At 32.8% G+C, this 19,352-nt stretch overlaps 1 protein-coding gene across 2 annotated transcripts in view; it reads left to right on the top strand.

The window, feature by feature from the left end:
* LOC129907281 (protein MON2 homolog) overlaps positions 1 to 19,352 on the top strand; it is a 255,003-nt gene that overhangs the window by 173,737 nt on the left and 61,914 nt on the right. For both annotated transcript variants that reach the window (XM_055983400.1, XM_055983407.1), the window contains 4 exons: positions 15,017 to 15,232; positions 15,374 to 15,691; positions 15,748 to 16,032; positions 16,088 to 16,272. In XM_055983400.1, the coding sequence (XP_055839375.1) occupies positions 15,017 to 15,232; positions 15,374 to 15,691; positions 15,748 to 16,032; positions 16,088 to 16,272 (1,004 nt within the window). The remainder of the gene's footprint in view (positions 1 to 15,016; positions 15,233 to 15,373; positions 15,692 to 15,747; positions 16,033 to 16,087; positions 16,273 to 19,352) is intronic.

Raw genomic sequence — 19,352 nt, 5'->3', positions numbered from 1 at the left:
ATGGTAATATTAGCTACAGCACAGATATCAGCCACATCGTCAAATGGTGAAACATGTCTATTTCGGGCATTGATTGATCAAGGTTCTCAAATATCAATGATATCTGAGGAAGCAGCGCAGATCCTCTCCTTGCCAAGGAAAATAATAAGTACAGAATTAACTGGACTCTCAGATGCAGCAGTGGGTACATCAAAATCAAGAGTGTATTTAGAGAAAAGACCAAGATTTATGAGCAACAACAAAATGCAAGCAGAGTTTTTGGTATTACCAACCCTTATAAAACCACTACCTGACGAATCATTTGAATTTAATAAAAATGAGTGGGAAAACTATATTCTGGCAGATCCAAACCTGAATACAAAAGATCGTATTGACATTATCATCGGAAGTGACTTATATCCAAAGTTAATTGAAGAAGGAGTAAGGAAGCACAATGGCATCGTGGCACAAAATACGATTTTCGGGTGGGTAGTTTCCGGCTCACTACACTAGAAACGACAATGTGGCAAAATCATGTCAGCGGATACTTCATCGATGGAGAGGTTCTGGGAGATAGAAGAAATAGAAAAAGACAAAAGAATAAAAGAAATCATAAGAGAAGAATTTTATGTTGACGACTTAATGACAGGTGCCAACGACGAAGACGAATGCAGATACATAATAAGAGCAGTAAGTGAAAATCTTTCAAATGCTGGTTTTCAATTACGAAAATGGTCTTCAAACAATCAAAATTTGCTGACTGGCATAATGTCGAATGATGAGCAAAAAATAATTAATGTCAAAGAAGGCGACACTATGAAAACATTGGGACTTCACTGGGATCCAGATCAAGATGAGTTCCGATTTGTTATAGATTCATCTAAATTGAGCATTTCAAAAACCAAAAGAAATGTGTTATCAAATATTGCAAAAATATTCGATCCTATTGGATGGCTTGCTCCAGTTACGATAAGAGCGAAAATATTCATACAAAGATTGTGGCAATCAAACTATGACTGGGATGATGAACTTGATGAAATCATGAAGGCAGAATGGATGACCTTTCAACAAAACTTACAAGAAATCAAATTAATTAAAATCCCACGATGGATATTTAATGACGAAGCAGGTCCAATAGAAATACATGGATTTGCGGATGCTTCAGAAAAAGCATATGCAGCTGTCATATATGTTAAAACAAATATGACAATTAAAATACTAACAGCCAAAACCAAGGTGGCACCCATCAAAAATAAAAAAACTCTTCCCAAATTAGAGTTATGTGCAGCTCAACTACTTGCAAGGTTACTCAACAAGATAAAAAAGTATTTCTCAAATGATACAAAATACTATGGGTGGAGTGACTCCACTATTACTTTGTGGTGGATAAAAAACAACAAGAGCAAAGAAAAGTTTATACGAAGCAGAGTAGCTGACATCAAGAGTCTAATGGATAAAATCGAATGGCTGCATTTAACTTCGAAAGACAACCCAGCCGATGTTGCATCACGTGGCATATGCCCTTCAAAAATTGCTGCACACGAACTATGGTGGACAGGTCCGCAGTGGCTGAAACAATCAAAACATCAGTGGCCGCAACAGCAACACTTGGCACCATCAACAGATTTAAGAACGATGTCAACATTACAATGCAAGAAACATTTTGTATCGAATTTAATCGAACGATTATCGAACATCAACAAAATTGAGAAAAGTGTTGCATATGTGCTTCGTTTTATTCGGTGGTTTCGATACAAACAAATAACGCCAGGATCAATAACTGTATCCGAACTGTCACAGGCGAGAATTTTAATCATCAAACAACAGCAAAAAATTCAATTTTGCAATGAATTACAAAAAATTGAAAACAAAAAGGATATTCCTTTGAGCAGCAAAATAATTCAAATGAAACCTTACCTAGATGATGAAGGAATCTTAAGAGTGGGTGGAAGGCTTAAGTATGCAAGGTTACCTTTGAACCAGAAACACCCAATAATACTGGATAAATGTAAACTAGCCAGTTTAATCGTTAAAGAAGCACATGCAGCTACACTACATGGTGGAAATTCGGTGATGGAAGCATATATCAAAAGAAGATACTACATAATTGGTATCAAAACACTAATAAGAAGATGTTGTCGTAGTTGTCCGATTTGTATTCGATACAACAGTAGCTGTGCGAACCAAATAATGGGAGATCTACCAAAGCAAAGAACTACAGTTTCTCCACCATTTCTACATGTTGGGGTCGACTATGCTGGACCAATATTGATGCGAACATCAAGAGGTCGAGGACAGAAAGCGTACAAGGGCTACATAGCAGTTTTTGTATGCATGGCTACTAAAGCCATTCATTTAGAACCAGTGAGTGACCTTACAACAGAAGCATTCAGGGCAGCTCTAAGAAGATTTTTTGCAAGACGTGGCAAAAGTGCTCATATATATTCAGACAATGGGTCTAATTTCATTGGAGCGAATCGATGTTTAGACCAAGAATTCAAGAACGCCATCAAAAACAACGCGTCACTCGCTTCAAGGTTAGCTGAAGACAAGGTGGAATGGCATTTCATCCCACCCGCAAGTCCTCACTTTGGAGGGCTTTGGGAAGCAGCCGTCAAATCAATGAAACACCATTTAAAACGAATAATGGGAGAATCTAAATTAACATTTGAAGAGATGACAACATTGCTATGTCAGATAGAAGCAATATTAAACTCACGTCCCTTATGTGCGATGGGTAATGACATAGACAGCATTGATGTATTATCACCTGGACATTTTTTGGTGGGACGTCCTTTATTGGATTCCCCTGAATCAGGAGAACTTGAAAAAATTGGGTCCCTAGATCGCTGGAAACTGGTGCAAAAATTAAAACGAGACTTTTGGCAAAAATGGAAGGACGAATACTTGGTGTCTCTTCAAAAACGTACCAAGTGGAAGTCTGAAAAGAAGAATCTGGAGGAAGGTGCAATCGTTATTATAAAAAACGAAAATACCCAACCGTCGAGGTGGCCCATGGGACGCGTTGTTGAAGTCCACAAAGGGTCAGACGGCAATGTACGAGTCGTTACACTAAGAACAAAGGACGGACTCTACAAAAGACCAATACATAAATTATGTCCACTCGAGACTTCTGAAGAAGAATCGGAGAGTAAAATTTCACAGCAAACATGCCAGCTCACCCGTTTAAAAGAATATAATGGATCAAAAAACACACAAGTTAATGGAATTAAATTTTTGATGTTGATGTTATTAGTATTAATTGCATTTGGACGAGCAAAGAGTTCAACAACCAATATGAGCACAACACCTGATATGACAATTAAAAACTTAGACGAAAATGTGGGAATTTACTTAGACCCAATCGGAAAAATGGATGTGGTGGCATCAAAATGGAGACTTGTAGTTTACTACGATTTAGATTCATATATTGAAGAAACCAATAATATTTCAAGCTACATAACTAAACTACAAGACAAGTGTTCCAAAATGTTCTACTTCAGCGAGCAGTGCAGTTTAATAACAGCAAACTTAAAGAGAAGATATGAAGTACTGTCTGAAAATAACAAACTATTAATAATAACCAACAGGGTAAAAAGAGCTCCACTTGAATTTGTTGGTTCACTCTACCACATTTTATTCGGTATTATGGACAGTGATGACAGAGAATCTTTAGAAGAAAACATGAAAAATCTTTTGGACAACCAGCATGAACTGGATGGCTTAAACAAGAGGCAAACATCACTGGTAAATGCTACAGTAAATGTCTTAAAGAAAACGACAGACGAAGTAAACGACCAATTTGTAAGAATCAATGGTCAAATTAATGAAATACGCAATACGACACTTCAAGCTCATAATGCATACAAAGCAGGAATGATATTTCAGTTAGCAGCAATGCAACTTGATGCAATGTTAAGTGAATGCAATGATGTGCAAATGGCAGTTATAAGCATCCTCATTGATGTTAATAATCACCATATAAATCCGTTGTTATTAAAACCATCCCAACTACAAGAAGAGATTCATAAGATTCGGAATAAAATCTTAGGGAAGTTTCGTTTACCTGGTGATGGTACAAAAAATGGATTGAAAGAAACATTTCGCCAAATGAAAGCGAGGGGATTCATACTTGGCCGGCGTTTAGTAATAGACGCGGAGATTCCACTACTTCACTCAGAAGCATCGGACGTTTTTCGGGTAATTGACGTGCCAATACGTCAGGGAGATATTATTGTGACACCAAAAATATACACCGAAATACTTGTCTTCAACTTCCAATTAGACGCATACAATCTAATGAGTCAGGCACAACTAAATCTCTGTCTAAAAAACGAAGAAACGCACTATATTTGCCATGGTAATTGGCCATGGAAAACTGCAGCAGATGGATCATGTGAGATATCACCAATAAAGAAAGCAAAAACAGCAAGCTGTCATTTTGAACGAGTTGGTCAGCAAGACAAATGGATTCAGTTGACTAAACCAAATACATGGTTGTTTAAACAATTTACGACCACGGCTATTCATACATATAAGCTGTGGAAATTCTGAGCACAAATTGGTTAAGCTTCCAGCACAAGGGCTTCTAACATTAAGGCCACAATGCACGGTTAGATACAACGGAGGTTTCCTTACTTCACCGCAACAAGTTAAGTCTGAAACCATCAGCCATTTCGAGGAACAGACGATATGGACGAAGGCACTGGACGAAGTTGCAGAGGAAAGAATTAAACCTATACAGGCAACTATAATAAACAACAAGAATGAACTACTCAAAATTCAACGAGACTTGGAAAGGTTCAAGAGGGAAAACATTCACCTTAAGGGCTTGGACCTTCACCACATAAGCGGTCACAGCGGATTTATATTAAGTTGCATTTTGGTTATTATTTTAGTAATCTATATAGTACGAGGCATAATATTCAGGAAAGAATTTTAGCCCTTTCTGTTGGCCCGCAGAATGTTCAAACATTATGAACATAACAAATCTATAGATAACCCAATGTGTATGTGAAATAAAGATAAGACAGATTACCCTAAGCATACACTGACGGTTATCTACAGATAAATTACATAAGTAAGAATAGATAGATAAGAACATAGACATTAAGAATAGAAGATAAGACTAGAAAATTGTATATATATAGTAGGAACGTAGTGAAATAAAATTAGTATTCATTCGACTTACAACCGAGTTTTACTCAATCAGTTACCATATGCGTTTATAAACGCTACAATTTTGAAGAAGATACAGAGTGTTCTTAAAGTAATGGTCCAAACCATCCAAGAATTTGGTAACTTTTACATCCCAAATCCTTTCGGTTTTCGATAAAATGCAGTTCTTGAACCAATATTTTTCTAGTCTTGCCCATAATTGATTTTTGTTCCCTAAAATTCCTTCACTTGAACATTGGTTAATTGTTGGGAACAATTAATTTATCAAGACATGTTTTATTTCGGATGCCTTTTTGCTTCAAATTAATTAACAGTTCGAAGTTCAAATACGAGGAATGTTTGAAATTTCTCGGCCTAACATAAATGGCGTTGTTTAAACAAATTAGTTTTAATTACCCAAATAGCCTAATTATATTAAAATTTTATGTGAAGTTTCATTAAAATTGATCACGTATTTTTATCAGTGAAATTTTTTGTTTGAACTTATCTATTGCTAACAACGAAAATTGAAAAAAAAAATGAAATCAGAGCCGTTATTAAAATTTGGTCAGAAAGAATGGCCGGGTTCATCGCACCATCTAATCTTAAGTTCAGATTTGTTTTGACGTTGAACGCAAAAAATCATCTGAATTTCAGGTGAAATTAATGTCGTTTTCTTTCACTCTGTTAAGAAGTACTCTAAATTTGTACTCTTTTTTTTTGGAGTGGAAGAACATAATTGACAACTAGAAAAGTCAAAATGCGACACTGGTGGGAAAAATAAGCAACTACATATACACATCAAAAATCTGGAGCCATAAAAATACATGTGTTTTCATTCAGGTAAAATAATTAATTAAAAAATATAAATGAAATTAATTTCAGAAAAATTACATGTAAATAACTTCATTGACATTTTTTATTTCAGTAGCATTCAAGTTTTTCCCCAAAAACTTAATCAGAATCAGAGAAAAGGAGGCATAAAAAAGATCCATTTGATGCATAATATGAATTAATGAAATAAATACCTTCTTGGGAGGGATGCAATTCTATGCAAAAGTTGTTATGTTGTTTCATCGTGTTTTGGTGCAACCATGAATTTTGGATGATTCTTTGAAAAAAAGAAACCATTTTTTAAATATATCATCGAACATATTTTTGGGAGATGAAACATATAAATTTAAAGCTTTCTATATGAGTTGCACTGAAATCACAGTGTCGGTGATAAGCACTCACCCTTGTCTGAAATATAACAAACAAGATTAAATTGAAGTGCCATTAACTTTATAATATTGACCACCTAAGAACTTTTCGTTCATATGACAAATTTAAAGAACAAAATGCAAGCAAAACTACCAGATCACACTTAAACTACACTAGTTGCAACAAGAGCTTCGATTTTAATAATAGTTTTGCTTTAAATCTATAGTTTGACCTTTTCTTTTTATAAAAACAAGTTTTTACTTTTATTTAAACTGTTGTTTTTACTTTTTATAAATAATTTTATTATAGCACTAATCAATTTCCATATTTATTTCCACAATTTCTGATGCTTGATGTGTATAAGTAGTTTCAGCTTCTTTCCGCCAGGGTACATGGTCCAGTCGTCAATAGGTCTGTTTGGGTTCTTTTTGCACAAAAATATGAAACCTGTCAAATTTTAAGGAGTGGGGATGAAATTCTCTCAGAGAAAGAAAAATTGTGTAAAAGTACCCAAACGCTTTTGGCACAAAATTTTCTGCTACTTTTCTACAACAACAAAAATGTAAACAACAAAACCAATTGAAAAAAAAAAAAAAAATAAAGAAAAGAAAAATATCAAAACATTTTGTTTTGTTTTACAAACACTTTTTTTTATTCATTTTTTCATAAATCATTTATAAAATAAAGCACTTCTTAACCATTAAAACACAAAAAATAAAAATAAAAACACAAAACATAGCCACATCGCCATGTTTGTACTTTGTTTTGTTCATTAAAAAATGTAAACACAAATTAAAAAAAAAAGAAATGAATAATATTAAAAACACTTTGTTTTATTTTTGAAACCCTTTTTTTTATTTTGTTCATAAAATATTAATTTGTTTTGAGCATTACATCACTAAAACGAAATAAATAAAAAAAAAAACAAGAAAAAAATCCACGCCACCATGTTTGTAGTTTGTTTTCTTTATGTTGTGCGACAAGAACAAATAAAGAAAAACAGAGAAAGCACTACCTTTTGACAGATTTCAGATTTTTGTTCGATGAAATTTTTTGGGCAGAAATTCGCAAGAAGGGGAAATTTTTTTCTCTCTCGCGGCCATCTTTTTTGTGAAAAAATGTACAATTTCAGAGTACCCAAACAGGAATTGGGTTAAAAAAGTTGAAAAAAGTTGAAATATTTCTGTTTTAGGCAGTACCCAAACAGACCTAATGAGAGTAATTTTTTTTTTGTAATTGTGTGTGTGACAAGGCAAAAATGGATAATTTCCTTGAAAAAAATAGTAATAACAGGCCTAGGGAAAAAAATTATGAATTGAAAAAAAAAAATTAATATTAATAACATACATATGAAGCATATTAAGCGTTCTGATTCTACACGAAGACGCAAGGCGCAGAAATTATCTTCGAATTTCCTTTTGATTTTGGTTTCGGTGCGTAGCGCGCTTCTACACGTAGTATTTTTTTGAAGACGCAAATTTGACAGCTGTTTTCTATGGTTTTATTTTGTTCTTGTTTTCGTATGACGACTTCTACAGGAAGACGGAGACGCACAAGATGCACATAAGAACAAGGGAGGGAGAAAGATCGATTTCTCCTTTGCTCTTATGTGCATCTTGTGCGTCTACGTTTTTGTGTAGAAGCAGATTATGTATTTCAATTCCAAAAAAAAACACCAAAATATACAAAAAAAAAAACAACTCCAGTGGGGTCTATGTGCAAGGAAAACTTTTGAATAAATGAAAAACGTTACTATACACGCAAATAATACACAACCGACGAAGCAGACTCCGCGACCGACGAAATAAAATAAAGCAGAACAGCAAAAAATAGAACAAGATCAAAGAGAAACGTCAAAAAGAGTCAAAAAAATTTTTACCGGAGACTCACGGTAGACAATCTTCCTTCCCTTTTTTTCAAACTTTATTTCTCCCTTGCTCTTATGTGCGTCTCGCGCTTTGCGTCTTCGTGTAGAAGCGGACTTAGTTTTACTTTTGGTATGTTTTTCATTATACTTCTGATCGGTTTTTTTCAGCCTAATTGACACACACCCTTAAAGCTGAAACACAATCACGCTTTGCCGATTTTGGCAACTGCGTAAAGTTCAACTATAGGAAATCTGTGTATCCTCACACAATGACGCTTTTCTTACGTACGCTTTTTTTGACAAACGTAAGGAAACGTAAGAAAGCGAGCAAAAGTTCAACCAGACTGAACTTTTGCTCGCTTTCTGACATTTAACAGACAAAGTTACAGTCACCCAATGAATAAAAAAAAATAAATTATTGCAATACTATGTGTGTTTTTTAATTTCTCTATATAGTTTTACACAAAAAAACGACATCGAGATATTTTAAATCAAAACAATTTACGTATTAAAAACAAAAAAAAAATAATGATGAAAATGTGGAGTAAAGGGCCCAACCCATAGAATCCGTTGCGTCCGTTCCGTCGAAGTTTTCAACTGACAGCTCGATAAAATACACACATTCTTATGGGAAGCGACCCATAAGCGACGGATGGGACGGAGACGGACGGAAGAAGTAGCCCAACTTTCTACTTTTTCATCCGTCGTATTCTTTGACCTTGGTTGTCAACCCCGGGGAATTTCAGAACTAAGAACTGTGTTCTTTTCTCCTCCAATTTTATGAATTGTGAACTTTAATTATATATTTGTGAAAAAAATGTAATAAAAGTAACATTTAATGATATGTATATCTAATAAATTATATGAATTAAATACTCAAATTCTGTTGTAGAGTTCAATTTTACTATGCCAAAGTCATACCTACAACTCATAATTTGTTATAAAAAATTGTTTTTAACTGAAGAGCAAGTACCTACAGGAAATCTAGTCGTGCATTTTATTTTATTAAAAAAAAGAACAACAATAATAGTTAAAAATTTCTTGAATCAGAACTTCCTTAGTGCACATTTAGCGATAAAATATCGAACACACCTTGGAATTTGAAGTGAGCTGTCAAAAAGCAATCCGTCATACGACGTATTCTATGGGTCACCCCTTTCTGTCCCAACCTTCAACTTCAACGGATGGATTGACGTAACGGACGCAACGGATTCTATGGGTTGAGCCCTTAAAACCGGGGTACTCCGTAGTACTAAAATTACTCCGGAGTAATTTTTTTTTACACTTTTGTGGCGTCAAAGAACACAAAACCTTCAAAAGTGCAAAAATAAGTACTAAAAGGGTACTCTCATTGGAGTGAAAGAAAACGACATAAGGAAAAATCTACTTTTTTCTGTATGAAAATAGTTCAAGTGATTGTAAAAAGAGTTATTTATTAATATTTTCAGTGAGAGTAACTAAATGTCAAAAAACGTAACTAAATGCCACCTAATGTCGTTTTCTTTCACTCTTTTAAGGAGTACTCTAAATTTTTACTCCTTTTTCTGGAGTGATAGAACATAATGAGAGTAAATTTTTTTTTTTTAATTGTGTGTGTGACAAGACAAAAATGGATAATTTCCTCGAAAAAAATAGTGATAACAGGCCTAGGGAAAAAATGTTATGAATTGAAAAAAAAAAATAATTAATATTATCGTTGATAAGTCTGCTTCTACACCAGGCATGTCAAACTCAATGGTTACAAGGGGCTAAAACAGCGAGATCAAATTTTGTATGGGCCACGGAAAAAAGTAAAACTAAAATTTTTATAATAAAAATAAAAATGGTAAATGGAAGATTAGATTAGATTAGATTTTTTTTATAAAATTATAATTTTATAAAAAAAATCAAAACATTAATGTTTTCCATTTACCATTTTTTTCTCACACCAAAGTAGATAGGTACAGGCTTTTTCATACTCAATTTTAAAGTTTAGATTTTTTTGCGGTGTTTATCTGAGATAAATGCTTTGCTACGTCTAGGTATCATACATTTTAAACTCTGCAAATATTCTAGATCACAGAACATGCTGGTTTAAAAATTTGTATCATTTCCCAAGGTAATGGTAATATTTATTTGTTAGTTAGAAAATAAAAAAAGATGCATGTGTGTCGAAAGCTATGACCAAAAAAACTAATGTCGAATTCCCTTCAATTTTTTGAATCGCTTCAAAAAAATCGAATTTTTGGTGTTAAAAAGGAACATTAAAACAGACCGAATTTTTTTTGTGATTGTGTGCGTGTCATTTGACAACAATTTTTACACGAACGACAAGCTGAAATCAAAACAATTCCTGCAAAATAAAACCAGAGAGTTCTTTGATCAATAATTTTGTTTATTTTCTTCGGTAATATAAATTTATTTTAATCAACATCAATAAGAAATGGGAGATATTATTAAGATCTGAGTGAAGATGAAGTAGAAGGTTAATTATTTAAGCCGTATGCTGTGGTTTTACAAAGGAAAAATTTCCTGAAGACAATCACGGGGAGAAAAGTCACAGTAATTTGACTTTTTCACAAGAAGTATTCTAGCAAAAAATATATTTTGACTGCACATTGTTTTTAAAAAATGTATTTCATATTTTTCCGCAATAAAAATACGATATACGATTATAATTTACTCTTTATTTGAAGTTGGAGTTCTCAAATAAACAAACAACACGAAGAAATCTTTCAGCTTGACGTTTGAGAAATGTCAAATGTTCCAAGTGTGTGTGCAGATCCGTGTAAATCTCTCAAAAAAGAGGGATTAAAAAAAATTCGAATTCTGCTTCGTTTGAGGCGAATTTTTTTTCTATGGAACATGATTTTCAGAAAATATTCGCTTCAAGATCGCCGAAAATTCGATTTTTGCATTGAAAGGAATTCGACATAAATTATAAACTTGAAATCAAAATGTGGGAAGGACCGCGAGTTTGACATATCTGTTCTACACGAAGACGCGCAGAAATTATCTTCGAATTTCCTTTTGATTTTCGTTTCGGTGCGTCGCGCGCTTCTACACGTAGTATTTTTTTGAAGACGCAAATTTGACAGCTATTTTCTTTGGTTTTATTTTGTCCTTGTTTTCGTTTGACGACTTCTACAGGAAGACGTAGACGCACAAGATGCACATCAGAACAAGGGAGAGAGAAAGATTTATTTCTCCTGTGCTCTTATATGCATCTTGTGCGTCTACGTCTGCGTGTAGAAGCAGACTGTATTTTAATTCCAAAAAACTACTCCAAAATATACAAAACGAAAAAATCTTCCTTCCCTTTTTTTCGAACTCTATTTCTCCTTTGCTCTTGTGGGCGTCTCGCGCTTTGCATCTTCGTGTAGAAGCGGACTTAGTTTAAATTTTGGTATATTTTTCATTAAGTGTGTTTTTTATTACCACCGGTCTTATCTGGACAAAAAAAACGCCTCGGGGCTTAATCTGAAATCTTGGCAGCACTGTGTATTGAATGTTCTGAAAACAGCAGACACAACAAAAATTTAGAGTTGTCATATTTTTCGCTTTAATCCTTTTCTTGTATTTTTCATGTATGTTTTAAAAAGAGATACAAAAATGTATGCTAGCATAACTATTTTAATACATTTTGTCCTTCCAAACGTCAGTTTTCACGTTTTTAAACAAATTCTAAACAATTTATGAAAAAATTAGTTTGGTAGCACAGATTTAAAACTCTTCAAAAAGTTAAGCCCAGAGAAATCTCAGGGCTAAACAACTAAGCCCAAGGGGCTTAGGTGTTGTTGTATTCAACATGTAAATTGCTTAGCCCAGACTGCGTTTTTTTGTCTAGTTAAGACCGGTTGTAATAAAAAACACACCTATTATACTTCTGATCGGTTTTTTTCTGCCTAATTGACACGCACCCATAGTTTGATTATTGTAAAATAAAAATATCCCATCAACGCAAAATAAATGGGATTTTTTTTATAGGATTTTTTTTATTGATAAAGAACACTGGCTGAACATTTTTTTTATTCGGTTTTCAATTTCATTTTGGAAAAAGTGAAGAATTTACAAACAAAATGGAAGAAATATATCTGGCGGAATATAATACAATAAAAAATATATTCATAATGTTTGTTTTTGTTAATAACAAAAGAGTTTGAAATGAAAACTTTTCGCATTTTTCACTTTTCAAACAAAATTTTAAAATGTCAAACTTCAAATTCATAAGTGTGTGTGCAAATCGGTGTAAAAATGTGGAGTAAATCCGGGGTACTTTTACACTTTTGTGGCGTCAAAGAACACAAAACTTTCAAAAGTGCAAAAATAAGTACTAAAAGGGTACTCTCGTTGGAGTGAAAGAAAACGACATAACTTTTTATGACATCTGACCAATCAGAGCCTCTGAAAATTCAGATCTTAAGTTCATGTCGAATTCCTTTCAATTTTTTCAATCGCCTCAAAAAAATCGAATTTTTGATGTTAAAAAGGACCATGAAAACAGACCGAATTCTTTTTGCGTCATTTGACAACAATTTTTACACGACCGTCAAGCTGAAACCAAAACAATTTCTTCAAAATAAAACCAGAAATTTCTTTGATCAATAATTTTGTTCATTTTCTTCGGTAATATAAATTTATTTTAATCAGAATCAAACGGAAATTGCAGTTATTATTAAGATCTGAGTGAAGATGAAGTAAAAGGTTAATTATTTTGGCCGTATGCTGTGGTTTTAAGCCCAGTACGCAGATCGCGCTAAAATGTATCTTTCATACAAATTTCCTCCAAAGATAAATTTTAGCGAGGATTTTTAGCCAGGTAGTACGCAGTTCACGCGCTAAATTGGAATTCTCATCTACTACTTTTCAAAAAGTCTCCACTCAATTTAGCTCGCGAAATAAAGCTCATTACATTTTTTCACAGATAAATTTTGACATTTGTGGTCATTGTTGTTGCTGCAAGGAATAAGAGGCAAAAAAAATATGTATGTAATTTTGATTGTAAGTAGGTATAAGTAAATGTTACTGTGATTCAGGCGTTATTTTTAAATTTAAATTTATCTTGTCTTTTAGCGAACGCGTGTAGAGATAAAAATTGTCGAGATAAAATTTAGTTTAGCGCGATCTGCGTACTGGGCTTTACAGAGAAAAAATTTCTTGAAGACAATCACTGGAAGAAATGTCACAGTAATTTGACTTTTTCACAAGAAGTATGCCAGGAAAAAATATATTTTGATCGCACATTGTTTTTTTTTTATTTATTTCATATTTTTCCGCAATAAAAATACGATATACGATTATAATTCACTCTTTATTTGAAGTTGGTGTTCTCAAATAAACAAACAACACGAAGAAAACTTTCAGCTTGACGTTTGAGAAAAGTCAAATGTTCCAAGTATGTGTGCAAATCCGTGTAAATCTTTCAAAAAAGAGAGATTAAAAAAAATTCGAATTCTGCTTCGTTTGAGGCGAATTTTTTTTCTATGGAACGTGATTTTCAGAAAAAATTCGCTTCAAGATCGCCGAAAATTCGACTTTTCCAGTGAAAGGAATTCGACATCAGTTGTCCTGCGTTGAACGCGGGGAATATGACGCCAAATCAAATTAAAGAACATAGAGGAAGGAATACCTAGAGAGCCGACTCGTACCCCCCTTACCTAAAACACCCGCAAATTTAATTTCAGATAATCTCTCTTATTTTTCTCTTGTTTTCCTATCTGTGAATACGTGTGAAAAGTACAATTCGTTTAATACCTTCCTTTCACCAGTAGATGTCCTCACAAATTTGAATTTAAACATGATTTTGGTTTGTACATGAACTTGAATAGCTCAAATAGCTCACTCCAGACACCCACCTTTCAATAAATATGTACAGAAATAAAAAAAAAAAAGGTTCGTGTTTTGAATTTATTATATTATTTTTTTATGGATTTATTTCCTACTGAGCACTTAAATTGTTTTTAATTGTTTTGAGCTCAACTCCACAGTTGAATGTGTTGGTGCCATTTAAAATGCACGGGAAAACTACCACATATAAGCACTGTGGAGTTTTTCCTCTCATTGCAGCTTGTAGGGTGGAAGAGAAAAACCAACCGAAGTCGCGTCTCTAGGTATTCCTTCCTCTATGTTAAATAAGATCTCTAATTGACATTGGGGAAATCTGCACCTTCATATTCCACGGTCAAAAAGTTGGCATCCTTATTAAAACATGACAGACATAGCGTCGTAGATGATCCCAGAAGCGGAAGGCCAACAACATCTAACTCTTCCGAAAACATCAATAGAGCCCATAAAAAGGTTTTAGACGACCGAAGGCTGAAATGGCGGAAAATAAGCGAGACCATGGGGATGTCTCTTGAGCGGGTTTACCACATTTTGAACGAAGAATTGAGGTTGAAAGAACTGCCCGCAAGGTGGGTGCCGCATTTGCTTAAAAAAGAACAAAAATTCAATCGAGTTGAAATCTCTAGAGAACCTAAACTCCATGAACTTCGATTTGGAGTACTGAACCACCCCCATTTTCACTCAATTTCCAACTTATGTTTTAGAACACCACCATGAAAAAACGGGTTTTTCTCTGAAACTTGTGTTTTGTTGAATTCAAATTGCAATAATATCATCGTTTACAAAATGATTTCAACAAATTCAACGTTTCCTCTTGTATTAGCAATAATTTCGTATTGTTAAAATTATAAAGATATTGCTTTCATAGTGTAGAAACATAATTAGATTGTAGATTTCATGGGCATTTTAGTCAGTATTCATAACTTTGAGATAGTCTACAAGTATTTCTTTCTAATAAATTTTATGTTATTTTTTTTATATTTAAAGGTCTTCAATAGCAAACGTGAACTTCTTCAAGCTTTAGGAGACTTTGACCGAGCCTGGGCACTGATATTGGAATTCATACAAAATACAGCTTTAAGTAAAAATGGGGAAGTATCACTTGCAGCATTGAAATCTCTGCAGGAGATCATGTATCATAATTCTGACAAACATACTAGTTCAAATGAAAATATTGTCCAGCTGCATGACAAGTTGTGGGATGTAAGTTTTTTTATTATTCTTTGAATTTTTTTTTTACTTTGTGTTTGATTCTTGTAAATGAAGTATGTATAACCTGCAAAGAATTTTAAGCATCTTAATAAATAAAATGAAAATCAATAATTTTATCTACGCCCTTATTAGATTGCGTGGAATGTATGGGTGAACATTGGGTTGGAAAGTACCAAACTTCCTGTAAATTCAAATGATTCAACGGATGAATTTTACATTCCTAATCAGGCGTTTCTTACTGCTTTGGTTCAAATTTTCCCAGCAATTTTTCAACACATTTATCCAAGATTTACGGAGTCGGATTTTGAAAAATTATGTTTAGTTATAAATAATATTGTAACAATACCAGTACAAACGGATTCTGTTCCTTACGTTATGTCCCCGATGTGTGATTCTCTACAGACACTTTTGCATGATGGTGTCCTAGAGTGTATTGAATTGGTACAAAAGGTATGAAATTAAATACATAATATGATATAAAAATTCTAAATTAATTAATTTCAAAGGAAGCAACATCCCCAAACACAACGATTCAGTGTATGATTCCAACGATTTTTAAACAGTTACTTCTGCTAAGCAAATTTGCGTGTGCTCCACCTGTTTGGCGAGGTTTTGAAGAAAAACCAACAAAAACGCAGAATTCTTATTCAAGTACAACTTCAGTTGAATTAGTAAGCATGAATTACATTCCATTTGGAGAAAAGGCTATAAGTATGTCGGTTAAATTATATCAAAAAACAGCGAACGAAGATTTTGTTATACGAGAAGGAGTACTTCATGAAATAATAAAAGTAAATAAAGCCTTTCTTCAAAATATCATTTATTTAAATATTTAATTCTTTTTAGGTCTTACGAACTCCACTTGCCATGAAGTACAAATGTTTGTCATCAACCACTTGGAAATTAGCCATTTCCAGCTTAATATCAATACTAAACACTGGTTTGAAAGTCGCTATCTCGAAACCCGATAATTTTGTTCGAATGTGGGATGATCTGGCAGACACAATAGACGAGTTTTTGTTTCCACGAAGGTGAGAAATCTTAAAAACTATTTTTCTTATGTGAACTTTAATTTAACACAAGAGATAAATTATTTTTGACATCCTTGCAAAAATTCTGGGCAAATACTGGTATCTCAAATTCCATTTGCTAAAAAATATATTTTTTCTCTTTGATCCATGATCAAAATCTCAAAATAAATTTCTTAACTGCAATATTTGTGCCTCTTTTTTTTTATTAAAATGCATTCAATAATAAATCAAAACTTACCTGACATAGTTGAGAAAAAAAATATTTTTTTGCGCTTGGTAACATTATCAAAAAATCGATACGAATTGCATATTATCACGATTAGTTCAAAAAAACATAAATGATAGTTTAAGGGTTTAGATTTACTAAGTAAATGGTGACATTACGCTGCCTGAGAATTATAAAGGGCCAAACCTACAGAATCCGTTGCGTCCGTTGAGTAGAAGTTTTCAACTGAAGTAGCCCAACTTTCTACTTTTTCATCCGTCGTATCCTTTGACATTGGTTGTCAACAATAGACCAGGGCCCTATTGCACCAACCACTTTGCATTTTGCAAAGTACTTTTCTGAAAAGTGCAAAGTTTTGCCAATTTGCAGAGAATTCTTCAATTTTGTTGCACCAACCAAAAAAACTTTGCACTTTCCATATCAAATACTGCAAAGTTTTGCAATAATATGCAAAGACAAAATTTCATTTGCGGATGGCCATTTCTCGTGTAAAGTTCGGGTATATTAAATGATAATTTCAAATGAATCGCTTTGAATGACTTTTTGAAGATAGAGTATAGAAATAGGTACGGGAGTGATGTAAAATTAAGAATGAATTTTGAAATTAGGAATAACTAACTATTGGGAATATTCAACTATCACATAGTAACATGTGAAAAGAAGTTGAAGTGGCATTATTTGAATTTGTTGTGTTCTTTTTACAAATCATTTAGGAATGATTTGTTGTTAGATAATGATAAACTGTCAAACGAAATTTTTTGTTAGAATAATTCCAATTCCTTTATTACAACCGAAAATCATGTTTTTATTCAAAATACATTTTCTCCCATCATTTCCAAAATTCCATTTTAACTTAATTTTTCCGCTGATTAATAAAAGTAATACAAATGTTTGAATTGTCTTGAAAACCAAACATCTTATTTCTTAAATCAACAACTCACTAAACTCGTATCATGGAAGTGAGTTGGAAAAAGTTACGAATCGTGACTATTTGACACTTCAAAAGGAGTTTAGGAACCATTTTAAATAGTTAGAAATTGTAACTAAACAATAGACCATTTAGTTCGATAATATAAACATAAGTAAACTATGATAAAATGAAGAACGCATCTCTGCCCTCTGCTTCATGGCCACATAGCCTCCTCTAGAATTGCCAACCACCTTATTCAAAATTATCCGTCATTCAAAGAATGATTGCAATTTAAAGTTAAAATAATAAATAATGAAATTATATTGATATTAAAAATTCTATTATTTTCTTCTTTAAACAAATTACAATAAAGCAACAGCCTAAGTAACTATAACAAAATAACAAATGATAGAGTAAAGTACAACAAATTTTCATAAGATATCGTTGTTTAACCTTCCGATGACAACAGGGGTGCTATACCACCCCAGGCTTGATTTTTCTTTCTTTGTTTTTTTTAGATACAATTATTGTTTTTTTTTTTTGTAAATTTTCTATTTTTTGATTCTGTTGAACCCTATGAAGTGTTATGATCAAATATTTATTTATAAGAATTAACAATAAATTAAAATCTATTATTAATAAAGATTAAAGAACGCTAGCATCATAGTACTTTCAGTTCTTGGATAGATGGATAGATTTTAAAAATACAGTAAAACCCGGATAAGTGCCTCTCGCTTAAGTGCCTAACCCGCATAAGTACCTTTGTTTTTTTAGAACCAAAATTTTAAGGATTTTTTCATATACAACTCATCTCTTAAGTACCTTTCGCTTAACTACCTTCCCCGCTTAATTACCTGCTGTTTCAAATACTTATAATTGAATTTACATGCAGAAATTTCCTTTAAGTACACATTTGAAACAAGTTTCAACAATAAGAAAAACTTCGTTTGCTATAGCGCTTTAAAATTCAAAAATTTTACTAAAGGTAGAAACTAACTTGTTAGCTATTTTAAACTTTCAAAGTAAATTTTGTTTGTGAAGATTATTTTTTTAGTTATCAAACATGTTTTTTTTTTATTATTGGATAAATAATGAGATAAGTGCCTATGAGCACTTAAGCGGGTTCTTGTAAGTACCTAACCCGCTTTAGTGCCTTTCAAAACGGAGCATTTAAGGTGAGGTACTTATCCGGGTTTTACTGTATAAAAATACAACATTGTAGGTCTGCTACAATGTTGTATTTTTATATTTTTTTTTGGACAAAAATTACGATTTCCAGCCGGTCGCATGTCCTAAGTTTTTGACTTTTTTAATCGATATCTCGAAAACGCATCTCGTCAGATAGCCGAGTTATTGTCAAAAAACCAATTGTATCCCTTTTTCAAAATGTCGGAAAAAGCTCATAGGAAATCTTGGTCGGAAACTTCAAGTTATGCTTTTTAAGCATCCTCTACAACATATCCAAAATTTAGCTTTCTCGGTCATTTTGCATTTTTAAGCCGTTTTTTCCGACATAATGACTGGCCTAATAGAATTAAAACCAAAGTGTAATTCAAATTCAAAATTATTTTTTAACACAACTGCAAAAGCTTTTATAGAATTAAATAGTGAAAAATAAGTCTTAGTTAATAAAAAACAAATATAACATTAAAAACAATAATGGATTGCTCTGTAAAATTGCGCAAAAGCTATTTTTATAACCATTCAGAGATCCTTTCACAGGTGAATACACTTTATTTGCAACATATATGTAAAGTGAATTTATTCATATTGTAATGTTTTATTCCGGGTTCACAATAAAACTTATTTAATTTCCACTTATATTTCCGTTCAAATAAGAACACACTTTATTTCAACTCAATTTACTTTTATTATTCGCTCAAACAAACACACTTTTAAATCACTTTATTTACTACTAACAATTCGCAACACTTTATTTCACTT

The sequence above is a fragment of the Episyrphus balteatus genome, chromosome 1 (genome assembly GCF_945859705.1).
Source record: "Episyrphus balteatus chromosome 1, idEpiBalt1.1, whole genome shotgun sequence".
NCBI classification, from domain to species: domain Eukaryota; kingdom Metazoa; phylum Arthropoda; class Insecta; order Diptera; family Syrphidae; genus Episyrphus; species Episyrphus balteatus.
The sequence above is the reverse complement of the archived record's forward strand: the minus strand, read 5'-3'. Positions and strand labels throughout refer to the sequence as shown.